The 12,916-nt window shown below is 34.6% G+C and overlaps 1 protein-coding gene across 6 annotated transcripts in view; it reads left to right on the top strand.

The window, feature by feature from the left end:
* UTRN (utrophin) overlaps window positions 1-12,916 on the top strand; it is a gene marked incomplete at its 3' end in the record, with an annotated part of 411,728 nt that overhangs the window by 231,339 nt on the left and 167,473 nt on the right. Inside the window, exon 1 of one of the 6 annotated variants that reach the window (XM_084889911.1) lies at window positions 1,952-2,110. The exons of the other annotated variants lie outside the window; for them this stretch is intronic. Within the exon in view, the coding sequence (XP_084746037.1) occupies window positions 1,967-2,110 (144 nt within the window). The 5' untranslated portion in view covers window positions 1,952-1,966. Of the gene's footprint in view, window positions 1-1,951; window positions 2,111-12,916 lie in introns of those variants that run through there. 6 annotated transcript variants of the gene reach the window in all.

Genomic DNA, 12,916 nt, shown 5'->3' with positions numbered 1-12,916 from the left:
TTCTGGTTGGTGTTATAACAAGTGGCTGGTCTTGTTCTTTAACAATATTTGTTTGGACTTAATATTTTTTCATCTCTGTATTCTCTTTCAGCCTAATGTTCATCCTCTTGTCCGATAGGTTCAGACTTTGATCAAATCTTCCCCTGTACCCAGCTCCATACCTAGCATAGTGTTTGGGGGGCAGATGCATACCTGTACCCTGGAAACTTCCCCTGTTGGTTTACGGGCAGGAATTACCACTTCATGTTTTTTGATAGCAGTTTTATTGACCTATAACTCATATTCCATACAATTTGCCCATTTAAAAGGTACAATTTGATTGTTTTTAGTGTACTCACAATTATGCAATCATCATTGCAATCAAATTAGAACATTTTCATCACCTCTGAAAGGAACCCGGTACCCCTTAGCTATCAGTTTCCCATGTGCAGCTTCCTAATGCCCCAGCCCTAAATAATCACGAACTTAATTTCTGTTTCTATAAATCTGCTTAATAACTTGGTATTTTTAACTGATTGCTATCATCAACTGACTGCTTCTCTTTCGATGCTGCTTTTGTGTAGCTATTTTGATATTGCTAGCCTATCCAGAAGGAGGCAGTATAGGCTCTCAGTATAGACATACATGGGAAAACACAATCTACAGGCAGAAGCCTACCGAAACACTGCTTGATAAACATAACTCTCCCTGACCAACAAGGGACTTAAATCAGGCTAAAATCAAAGACTGAGAAGGCAGAAGGAGTAAAACATACTTTAAATATTGTGCTTCTTTAAAAAGAGTCATGATAATAGTAGAGAAAAGCGAAAAGGCAACATTTCCTGGGTTATTAGTTTGAGCAGGGTAATGAGAAACGTCTGGGTCCTATTTTTGGCTGTGCCCTTTGACTCAGTCATTTAATCATTCTGGGTTATTTTTGCTGATTTCCTAATAGTGCTTTCCCCCACTGGATACGTATAGTATAGTGGCCTTCGAGCTGCAATTTGAGAAAATGCATCTCACGTTGTACACATGCCCATGAAAGTCAAAAATTCTGTACTTGGTGTTTACATCATATAATCATGTCTTCTGTTTCTTACTCATTAAACTCAAACAGCTTGAGGACATGAAATGAGATCATGAAGATGCTGTCTATGGGGCAATGTGGTCATTTGGAATGTTCGGTAATCAGTTATAGACTTTTATATTTTATGAACTTTGCTGTTGAATTAGAGGAGTCCTAACCTGACAGAATTGGATTTCAAATGGCTTTCGTCCCAGGCAGCATCTGCGACCCTGCTTTTTGGGCGCCTAGGTAAAGCCACAGACCCCCCCTGCAGGTATTTTCCTCTTGTTTTGTTTTAGGTGATCTTGTTCTGAGACCTGTCACCAGGTGATTTATTAGCACTTAACGGAGAGGCTGTTATCATTAGAGTTAGGTACCTTCTGCCCTTCTAAAGATTTATAACAGAGTCTGTTCACTCATGGCACAGAGCACAGCCAGAGCTGCGTTTAGTCCGGTGGCGAATGCATCCCTCTGTACAGTCAGAGAGTGAATGCTACTTGATCTCTTAATACAAATCCGCTAGGAGGCACGCACCGCGGTGGTGATGTGTTGAATCTCTGTTCCCAGGGGGTGTCTGCCTCGTATCTGCAGCTTTAATGTTTCACTTAATATCCTTTTTGGCTACTGAGCGCGCTCCGCTCCAGCAGCAGGCAGCGTTTGGCTGCTCAACTTGCTTCGTTTCCTGGCCATGCCCGGCTGAGCAAGTGCTGGCTGGGAGCATCAGCTGGGGGGCTTTCTGGGTGTCGTCTGCATACGTTTTTTTTTAAATTGAGAAGAAGTTGAAGGCACAGCAGCCTCCTTTTGCCAAGAACCTGAGCCCCTGTTATCTTTCAAATGCATTCCTGGAAACGAGCATGCTCAGAGAACTGGCAAATCATTGTCCAGTGACCAGGAGGAAATGATCATTGCTCTTCATTTATAATGCAAATTCTGAGGTGTCTCCAGAAGTGTGGTAAACTTAAAATGATGGCTGTGGTGAGAACGTCTCTGCAGAAAGTTGTGGTTTTGTTACATCGGTTACAAAGGATGGCAGTTTCTTCTCCTCGGTATCAGAAGCTCTGTAAGGTAACTGGTGATTGAAAATAATTCTGACAATTCTGCTGTTTCTCAGGCTCTCCAAACTAATCTTTCAGGGTTCTCACCCAGGAAAGGCTCCTTTCCTCAGGGGCTGTAAAAAGCTGCTAAGTGAACTGCTAATTACATTTTATTTAAGAATCAGGAACCGGTACTGTTTAATGCTTATTTTATTTTACAGCTGATAAAGTCTTCTGAGGAGGCTAGTGAACTGTTTGAAGAAAATAGAGCCAAACTACATTTTTTCAAGACCTGTTAACTCTGTGATACTTTGCAGTATCTTAGTACTGAGTGGCACTCTAGCCTTATGGAAATTTTGGTAAATTTAAAATAATCTTTCAGTAGCTAATTGGCTTTTTTTTTTTTTCCAATTTGAAAAATTAAAGCACATCTTCAAAACTATTCGACTTACTCTCATCATATTGTATCCCCCATATTCGTGAGTCTTCCTATATTATAGTTTCACTTAATTTTATTTGGACAGGTAGATTGAGTACACTTGCAAGAGGCAACTTGTTTGACAGTTGCAAATTTCAAATACCACCTCATCCTAAACATAAACCGTTGACTGAGTGCCAGTATTTTTTAAAGTTAGCTATTATATTTTTGATCATGTTTTGCTTATTTAAACTGTATTCACACTATCTCACTACTTTTGTTAAAAATTGGATTGATTTCATATAAAAGGAAGGAATTGCAACAGGAATGTTAAAGCAATTTGTATAGTACAATATAAATTGTGTAATACTCTGCCTTCACCTCATGTTCTTAGTACCATTTCCAAGAATGTAGATTATTGTCCCCTGAGCTGCCCAAACTCATTTGCAATTGGAACAACTGCCTCTAGGACAATAGTATGTTCATGATTATATAAAATATGACAGGTCCAAGCACCTAAATTGTGCATATTATGTAGCAGCAGACTAGGGGTGGAGAGGAAGGCAGTATTCTATTAACTCTGTCACATCATATTTTTATTTCTTATAGTTTGGTCAATTAAATGTATTTCTGTCTGAAAACATTTTCTTTGAAGAGTTTTAGGAGACTAAGGTAGAAGGGTATTTTAAGAAATTCTTAGAAGTGTTTCATTTGCATAAGAAGTTAATTAAAAGTTAATATAACTTAATAATCAATTAATTGTAAAAATTGGTAAATTAATTATTTCATTGTGTTGTCTTTTGGTCCACTTCAGAGGATAAATTTATCCTAGTAAAACATTTGTTGCTATGTGAACAGGTAGTTTTGATAATGGAGAAGTAAGGCTCATTCACTAATGCATGTTTGTTTTATCTTTTTAACTTCAAATGTGAATGTATAAAGCATATATTTTCTATTATTTGGATCATTTTTCTGATTCATTTGCATGCATACTTTCACAAAATCAGGTAATTTTTCAAGTCCTGTGACCCTAAGTATTTAGTGTGAGTTATGAAGCAGTAGAAGTTCAAATACTGGACAAAGTTGTTTAATTACTTTCATAATCATACCCAAAATAAACAGAAGTTCAGTAACTGAAGTCATTGGGTAAATTAATTCCCATCAGAAATATTCTTTGAGCAGACTTTTTGAGACTTACAATTTCCTAAAGAAACCATTACAGTTAAAATGTTTAGGATAAATGGTGCTTTTTTTCCTTTTAGAAAATTAAAATTTGCAGTTAAAATTATATCTTCCACAGATGCAAAATTAACAGCTGCCCAGATAATAAAATAAGAAATATACAATTCCAGTACTTTCCAGTAGGTGTCAATGTAAGGCAATGATATATGAGATTTTGCCTAAAGAACTGCAAATCCAGAAAAGGAAGTGCCACAATTACTATGGCATAAATCAGCTAGCAACAGATATAATTTATTTACTTGGTTATATTTTAAAAACTGATCTTCGTTATTGACTGTGTTAACTCATATAATATAAATAAAAGTTTAGTTGCAGAGTTAAATATTAACAGTTGCCATCTCAAATACTGACACAAATATCTGTACCAACTACAAATAGTTAATTGTAGTACCTGAAGATCTAAATAAGCTTGGTATTTATTTGCTTCAAAACACCACAAATTCTGTTCTTAAATTGTAAATGCTGTAATGACTTCATCTCTACCTATACCTCCTACATTCTCTAAATTTAGTTTCTGAGAAAAGAAATGCTCTAAGTTTCAGTGTTTCTTCATAAAAATATAGAGGCAGTCTATTGTAAATATACCACAGACTGACATGAATGAGAAAAAATGTTGTATAATCTAAGGGAGACATAACTATTTTAAATTTATATTGGCATTTTAAACTCCCCCCTTTTGTCCTTTTTTGGATCTATCTTTTTACATATCATATGGAAATTCTATCTTTTTAAAATTAAATTTATTGGGAAATTCTGTCTTTTACCAGACATTTTCTGCCCCGATACTTTTTCTTTGCTTATTTTCATACTTGTCTTGAGTGTCAGAAAATAGCTTGTGTTGCATAATTGAAAATTTGTGTTAAAGATTCTCATTTTGTGTTTATCCCCTCATGTATGTTTTGAAAAGAGGGGAGAAATGAAAAGAGGCACTTAGAATCAACAGCTCTCCCAGTTAAAATATGCTTCCCCCTCTCTCACCCAAGTCACACATTCACTTGTATTTTTTTGCTTTTAAAAATATTTCTTCTTGGTTATACATCCCATAAAATTTGGTCAGGAAACAGAAACATAAGCTTCTGCTTTCTTGGAGATATAATTAGCAGCATTGAAATTGCCCCGATGACCTAAAATTACCTCATCTTGAATGCTAATTTTTCCAGATTTGGTTTTCATTGCTTAGGAGCCTTTAAAATACTGACTATAAAAATATTTTTTCTTTTAATACAGCACAGTAAATGATTTATTTAAAAAATTAACATTCTTTTTTTATTGTCATCTCATTATCTGGGGATATTTTATCATTAAATATTTGGATTAAAAGTTGATTGAATTATGTTGAATCTGAAAGGAATTTTGTAAATCCTGATTTTCTTCTCTAGTGCCAATTTTCATAAAATACTTATTCATCAAGGAGATGGTAAAAGCAGCTTTTGCAGAGTAGATTGAGATATAAGCCATCACAAAAAAGTGAGAAAAATATAAAATTTGTGTTATAAATTGAATTTCTTATGACCTAAGCATTTAAAAATTTTAATTTAAATAAAGTTTTATTTGCCTGCATGTATATGGAAATTACTTTAGATTACATGATTTTAATCATTTCCAAACTTTTTTGATCATGTAGCACTATCAGTAACATATTTTAATCATCTCTATCCATTTAGAAATTATACACTATGCTATGGTAAAATCGCATATTAAATATTGGTAGAACAAAATTTTGTTCTTACTTTCTACTGATCTCTCCTTGCAACCCAATCGGATGTCTTTTTCTCTCTGTGTGGTATACACATGCCATTTTGGTGACTGCTGATTCACACATTCAGTTACTGAATGCTGATCTCAAAATCATGCTGAAAACCCAGGTCTTTTGTGGTATCAGAGCAGCTGCCTCTGAGCACTCTGTGAAAATAGAAGTAAAGCAGGAGATTCCACCTGGCAGGTCTGGATTGATGGGTGATGTCTACAAAAGGCTTACTGTGTGTGTGTGTGTGTGTGTGTGTGTGTGTGTGTGTGTGTGATCACACACAGACACTAAAGAGCTGTGTGGAGGCTAAATCTATGACCACAATCTATGACCACGATAGCACAGAGTCTCTGAACAGATTTCATATTCACTGATGAAGAAAGTTTACACATCATTTTTCATGTACATGTTTGGGTTCCTTTATTTAGAGGTAGTTAAGGTTGAATATATGTTTTTAAAGAAGACAAAATGCAGTGGTATATAACTTACACCCCATAAAGGTAACTTATGCTTTTTATTTCATCAAGTTCCCCTACTCATTTTATTTTTAGATTTAAAACTTTCCTATTCTTGAATAATTAAATCGTAGGGCACTGGAGATTTCTTTGTCATGATCTGAATGTTGAAATGTATATATTTTAAGGGCAGCTCTCAGACTCCCTCCATTTCTTTCCATAATCAAATCACACACATATATCAGCATTGTTTGAACCACAGAAAAGGTCAGAATCCTGGTCTCTGGCCTGGAGGTAGAACTCTAGTTGATCATATGAGCATTGTCACTTCTTAGTTTTATGATAAAATTCTTACTTTGGTTAGTTCAAAAGATTTGTGAAGGTATTTAATGGGGAAAAAAAGCCAAAGGTGGAAGGATGGCCTGCATCTCATGTGTCTTCATTGATGCTTTAGGCCTGTTGCATCCAAGCTGTATGGGCACCTGGGTAGATGCCTTCCCTTCCTCTCCCTCTAGTTCCACACTCCCTCTGTGGGTTGAAATTACAGATAAAAGTGAGTCAAGAGAGACTACACCTACATCCCTATTTGTCATCAGGTACAGCAGGCTCCCTCATCTATGCTCTCACTTTTCTCACTTACCCACGGTCAACTGTGGGCTGAAATATTAAATAGAAATTTCCAGAAAGAAACAATTTATGGATTTTAAGTTTTGCTTCATTTTTGGTAGCATGATGAACTTGTGCACCATCCAGCATTGTCCTACCTGGGATGTGAATCAATCTTTGTCCAGCGCATTCTTACCATACGTAGAGTATAATACTGAGAGAGGAAAGAGAGAGAGAGAGAGAGAGAGAGAGAGAGAGAGAGAGAGAGAGAGAGGGAGAGACCACATTACATAAGTTTTATTATAGTATATTGTTATAATTGCTCTACTTTATTATTATTGTTGTTAACCTCTTATTGTGTCTAGTTTATAAATTTATAATGGGAATGAGTGTAGAGGAAAAAACAGGATTTATAGGATTTGGTACTATCCGTCTTAGAATGTATCCCCTGCAGATAAGAGGAGACTACTATACACACACACACACACACACACACACACACACACACACACACACACATATATATATATATATATATATATATATATATATATATATATATGTATATATATATAATTGACTTTTTACAGCGAGGGATAAAGAGAGAGGGATATAGAGAGTTAGAAACATCGATGAGAGAGAAACATCAATCAGCTGCCTCCTGCACACCCCCTACTGGGGATGTGCCCACAACCAATGTACATGCCCTTGACCAGAATCGAACCTGGCACCTTTGAGTCCGCAGGCCAACGCTCTATTCACTGAGCCAAACTAGTTTCAGCGAGACTACTATGTTTTGTCCTTTTTTTTTTTTTGTGGCTTCCAAAACCTGCAGTGCTATTTTATTTTTATATTTATTTTTAAATATGTTTTTCCATTTATTTTAGAGAGAAAGGGAGAGGAGAGATAGAAACATCAAAGATAAGAAAGAATGCCTTCCACTGGGAATTGAGCCTGCAGCCCAGGCATAGGCCCTGACCAGGAATCAAACCATGACTTTATGCTTCATAGGTCAACGCTCAACTACTAGCCAGTCTGGCCAGGCAAACAGTGCTATTTTAGATTTCTCCTTGATCTCTATTTTGGCATAGCTCCTCAGGCAAACTTATTTTTAAAAAACAGTTATCTAATTTAAAATTTTGTTCATTAGAAAACTCATGCTGTCAATGACTTTTAGCTAAAAGCAGTATAATTAGATGTGATATAATGCTTTGCCACTTAACTAAAAATAAAGCCATTTTACAAGATTGCATTTTAAATAGTTCTTTAACAGTCAAGATATCATTATTTGTGTAAGTCTTAGATCAGTTTTAGAATAGCATTATGGATATGGATAAAAGATGTCCTTTATTTTTATTATTTAATAATTCTGACTAAAGTGTGAATGATTTGTGTTTACCTAGGGGTAAAGTTTATTAAATTTCAAGGGGAGATTTCTAAGTTGAATGTATTGCTAAATTTTAAGTGTAGAGACATTATCCACTTCTTCTTACCAGTGACTGTGAACATTGCCAGTTTCACTTAGTACACTTGGTACTTTATTTTTAGCTCTGTAAAATAAGCAATTAGTAGAACTCCTACTATAGAGATAGAAGAATATAGAAAATGTCATGCTATGATAGCTTCCTCAGTTTCACAAAGTTTATTCATTTCTGGGCAAGGTAAATGAGTTAGGAAAACTGAAATTGAAAAGGATGTGAAGTACATTCAAGGTTTATTTATTTTTTCTTCCAGTTTGTTAAATTCTATGCAATTCTAGAGGATTAATTCATAACAAAGTTCACCTATAAAAACGGATGGAACCTTTTACTACTGAATAAAGAATAGGCAGATATGAAAGTGTAACTCGATAGAGGTTAAGCAAGATTTTTGCGAAAACAGCAAATGAAAGAAGGCATTGAATTGTTTCACAATACAATATTTAACTTTGCTTTAAGAAAATGGAAAGTGTTCAAATACAGCGATAAAATAAACTCAAGCTTTCATGCTTGAAAAAAGTCTTTTTACCACTGATACAATTTCCTTTAAGTTTTAGAGTGTTTTCTCATATATTTCACCATTAATACATAGAGTGTTAGTGAATAATTATAGTATTTTTCTTTAAGGGATAGGTAGCAAGGAAATTTTCACTCTTCCCATATTGACAAATGGTGAAACAGGTTTTGTAAATTGCCAGGTTTAGGAACATGTCATTAATTGCTCAGCTAATATGTGTCAATATATTGAATTAAACATACATTTTCTGATTCCAGATCCAATGCGTCTTTAAATCTAATTGCAGGTAGTTTTAGGAATATTTTGTTACTGCTAGTTTTATGGGGTGGAGATGTACTTGGTTTCTCCTAGTAGTTTGAACATAACTCCATACTACAAGCATTAAGTCATGCATTCACTAAACCTAAGTCTCTATACTCAAATGTAGTTTTTAAAATCATCATTATATGTAAAGGGTATAATAGCTCCTTAAAAAATAAGTTGAAAAATCAGTCAACTAACTTGCTAGACTGGTTCTTTTTAATTAAGAAATTTTTAAACAATTAAACTCTAATTGGGGTGGTGAACACAATGTATTGATAATATATTGTCACCCCAGTAAATTCAATAAAAACAACAACAACACAATTCAACTACAAGATCATGTATTGAATGGCTATCATGTATCAAAAGTGCCTGTTAAGCAGCATAAACACAAAATACAACTTTGCATTTCCCATGTAAAACAAGCAAGTTCAGAAAACTTGTTTGAAGCCATTTAGTGGTTAAAAGAGAGTTCATGATGCTGTGGTGGTTGATGGTATGAATTCAAACAATCATGACTTTGCTATTTGCCAGTGATGTGACCTTGAACAAATCATTGGATATCTGCATCTCATCTTCCTTTTCAGAAAATGGAGTTAGAATTAATGTTCGTCTGTTTCACACAGAGCTGTGAGAATTTTAAGGGGACAAATGTAATACTTTCAACAATAAAAATTAAAAAATAACAATACATATTTATAAAATGGTATCACAGAGCCTGCCACATAATAAGATGCTATGTGTGTTGGTTGCTCTTGTGACCGTTGGTGGTTATCAGTATTATCATGATTATCTTAACATTGTTGTGTGTGGATCAAACAAGATGATCAATATGATATGCCCAGCACAGTGCCTTGAACATAGAGGTTCCTTAATATCTCTTTGGTATTAGGGTGTTATCATCATTCTTATTATCTTTATTTCTAAATGAACCTTTAGATCAGCCGAAACCGGTTTGGCTCAGTGGTAGAGCCTCAGTCTGTGGACTGAAAGGTCCCAGGTTCGATTCCGGTCAAGAGCATGTACCTGAGTTGCGGGGTGTGCAAGAGGCAGCTGGTTGATGCCAGTAGGGGGTGTGCAAGAGGCAGCTGGTTGATGTTTCTCATCGACGTTTCTAGCTCTCTATATCTCTCCCTTCCTCTCTGTAAAAAATCAATAAAATATATTTTAAATGAACCCTTAGATTTTAACAAGGGGTTTCACTTGTTAAAGTTCATTTGCCCGGGGAACTTTTCCTAAAGATTCATCCCCCTACCCTGACTTTGACTCACAGAGTCTGAATTGCAAAATGGGCCATCCCTGCTTTTAACATGGGGTAGGGAAAACAAATCTTTGAGGTTTTTCCCAGTTTATTTTATCTGCGTGAGAGCCAGCTTGAAGAAATACAAGAAAAAGCTTTCTTGTATTGATGAACTTTGTCAGAAACTCTTGCAGAATTAGTACTCACCAATTTCTGAGGGTTCCTCTAGAATCTAGATTATTGATTAGGTTCCCAGAGAGCACCTAAAATTCAAGTGAACCCACAATGAAACTGATACAATCCTGATTTACTTAAAACGCTTGTTAAGTTCTTTTCCATTTCCATCTGAACAAAGCGAAGAAGTTATCTTTGCATTGTCTGATGCAGGAGGAGAAACAAGCATGTTTGGTTAGAAGAGAATGGAAAGAAATACAGAAATTCTTAAATGTATTCTCAACACTTTTAAGGATTGTGTTTTTCAACACCATTATATTTGATTTTAAGTTCACTCTCAAAATACTTAAATTTACTGTTCTTGGTATAGATAGACTATTTATTATGATGTTTTATGGTAATCTCTTGCTATTTGGCTCAAAAACATGATCTGAGACCATATTGACTCCATATTCAGAATTTTAAAAGAATGCAGTAAATGTGCACCTACACAGTGTGAGTTATGATCTGGAGGCAAGGAGAGTATTATTTGCAATTAGGTTTCTTTGGGGATTTTAAAACCTTCCTTTTAAACTTGACACATCATGAAAGATTTTCCATGTTATTAAACATTTCTTATATGATATTTTTAATAGTGTTAATAAAATTCTATTGAATATCTGCAAGATAACTTATCTAAGCAATCCACCATGGTTAGATAGCTATGCTATTACCAGTGTTCTCATGATAAATAATTCCTGATGAACATCTTCATAAATCATAGAGTACGTGTTGATGATTTCCAGGATATGTTTTTAGAATTGACAAATGAATAATTAATGACATTTACTATCTATTGCCAAATTTCTCTCTTACAAGGCAGTACTGTTTACATGCCCATTAACAGCTTGAATGCCTAGTTTCCTGTACCCTCCCAGAAATAGGTGATACTAATGAAAAACATTTTATGAAATTGTTAGCTGAAAAATGCAACCAAGACTGTAAACTAAAACAGGGCGAGGTTAACTGGTTTGCCTAAGTGTAGGACCAGTCTATTTTCAAAAGTGTCTAAAATCCAGATTCTAAGCTGGGAACCCAAACACTAATGTCTCAAATGGGAAGTACCATGTAATAAAACTAAAAGTTTTGTGGACACAAAAGAAAGTCAATTCTTACTTGAAAATGTCATGGAAGTATTTAGAGAAAAGATAGGGACCTTACGAGGTAGATAGAATTTAATAGAGTAGCTAATTCTGGGAATAGACACTGAATGAGCAAAGACATAGGGCACAAACATGGACTCATTGTTTTCAGAGAACATTGAGTACTTATTTATGAGAAATGGTTATGAAATTCACTCATTAACATTTACATTTTCTGCTCAATAAAAAATTACTCTTTTGAGTGCCAACTGTGTATGCCAGATCACCATTGACCTTTGATTGTTTCCAAAATATAGTCCAATTTTAAAGGAAAAGTGTGAATATTGGGTATTTTCAAACATGGAAGCATTTCAGAAAGAAAATTCTAAGATGAAAAAATTGCATATTTACATCTTTAAAATATGAACATATTTCTTTAGAATGTAAGTCACTTTGATATGAGTGACAAAAATGTTATGCTTTTGTTGCAACTCAGTTGATGAGTGAATGGCACAATATTTTAAGCAAAAAAGGATAAACATTTTGCTACTTTACTGAACTTATTTATTCTAGTAGTTTTTGGTGGAATCTTTAGGGTTCTCTATATACAACATCATGTCATCCATCTGCAAATAATGACAATTTGACATCTTTCTTTCCAATCTGGATGCCTTTTATTTCTTTTTTCTTGTCTGATTGCTGTGACTAGAACTTCTAGTACTGTGATGAATGAGTGGTGAAAGTGGATAACCCTGACTTGTTCCTGTTCTTAAGGAGAATGCTTGTACTTTTTGTCCATAGAGTATGATGTTCGTTGTGGGTTTGTCATATATGGCCTTTATTATGTTCAGGTATGTTCCTTCTATTCCCACTTTGCTGAGAGGTTTTATCATAAACAAGTGCTGGATTTTATCAAATACTTTTTCTGCATTTTTGATAAGATCATATTATTTTTATTCTTTATTTTGTATATGTGGTGTGTCATGGTTATTGTTTTGCAGATATTATACCAACCATCCTGTAATAAGTCCTACTTGACCATACTGTATGAACTTTTTAATGTATTGCTGGGTTTGGCTTGTTAACATTTTGTTGAGGATTTTAGCATCTATGTTCATCAGGACTTCATCTGGTTTTGGAATCAGGATAATGCTGGCATCACAACATGAGCTTGGGACGCTTTCCTTCTCTTGAATTTTTTGGAATAGTTTGAGAAGAATAAATGTTAGTTCTTCTTTGAATGTTTGGTAAAATTTACCTGTAAAGCCATTGGATCCAAGGCTTTCAGTCTATCTAGTATTAAATTATAAATTTATAGAGTTTTAGAATTGCTAGAAATTATAAAAATTATCTGACCAATTTCCTCATTTTACATATGAGGAAATAAATGCCTTAACATTTATTGAGTTTGGGGCCATATCTTACTGTGCTTTAATATATTATTTTATGCTTCTGAAGGTTACACAGCCAAGTGGTACTGGGCTACATGTTTAAGATTCTAGGAGATTACTCGAGTGTTCATAAGATTTTATTGTA

This window comes from Pipistrellus hanaki (assembly GCF_964339955.1).
Source record: "Pipistrellus hanaki genome assembly, chromosome: 7".
Taxonomy (NCBI): domain Eukaryota; kingdom Metazoa; phylum Chordata; class Mammalia; order Chiroptera; family Vespertilionidae; genus Pipistrellus; species Pipistrellus hanaki.
This window is presented reverse-complemented; position numbering and strand designations above follow the sequence as displayed.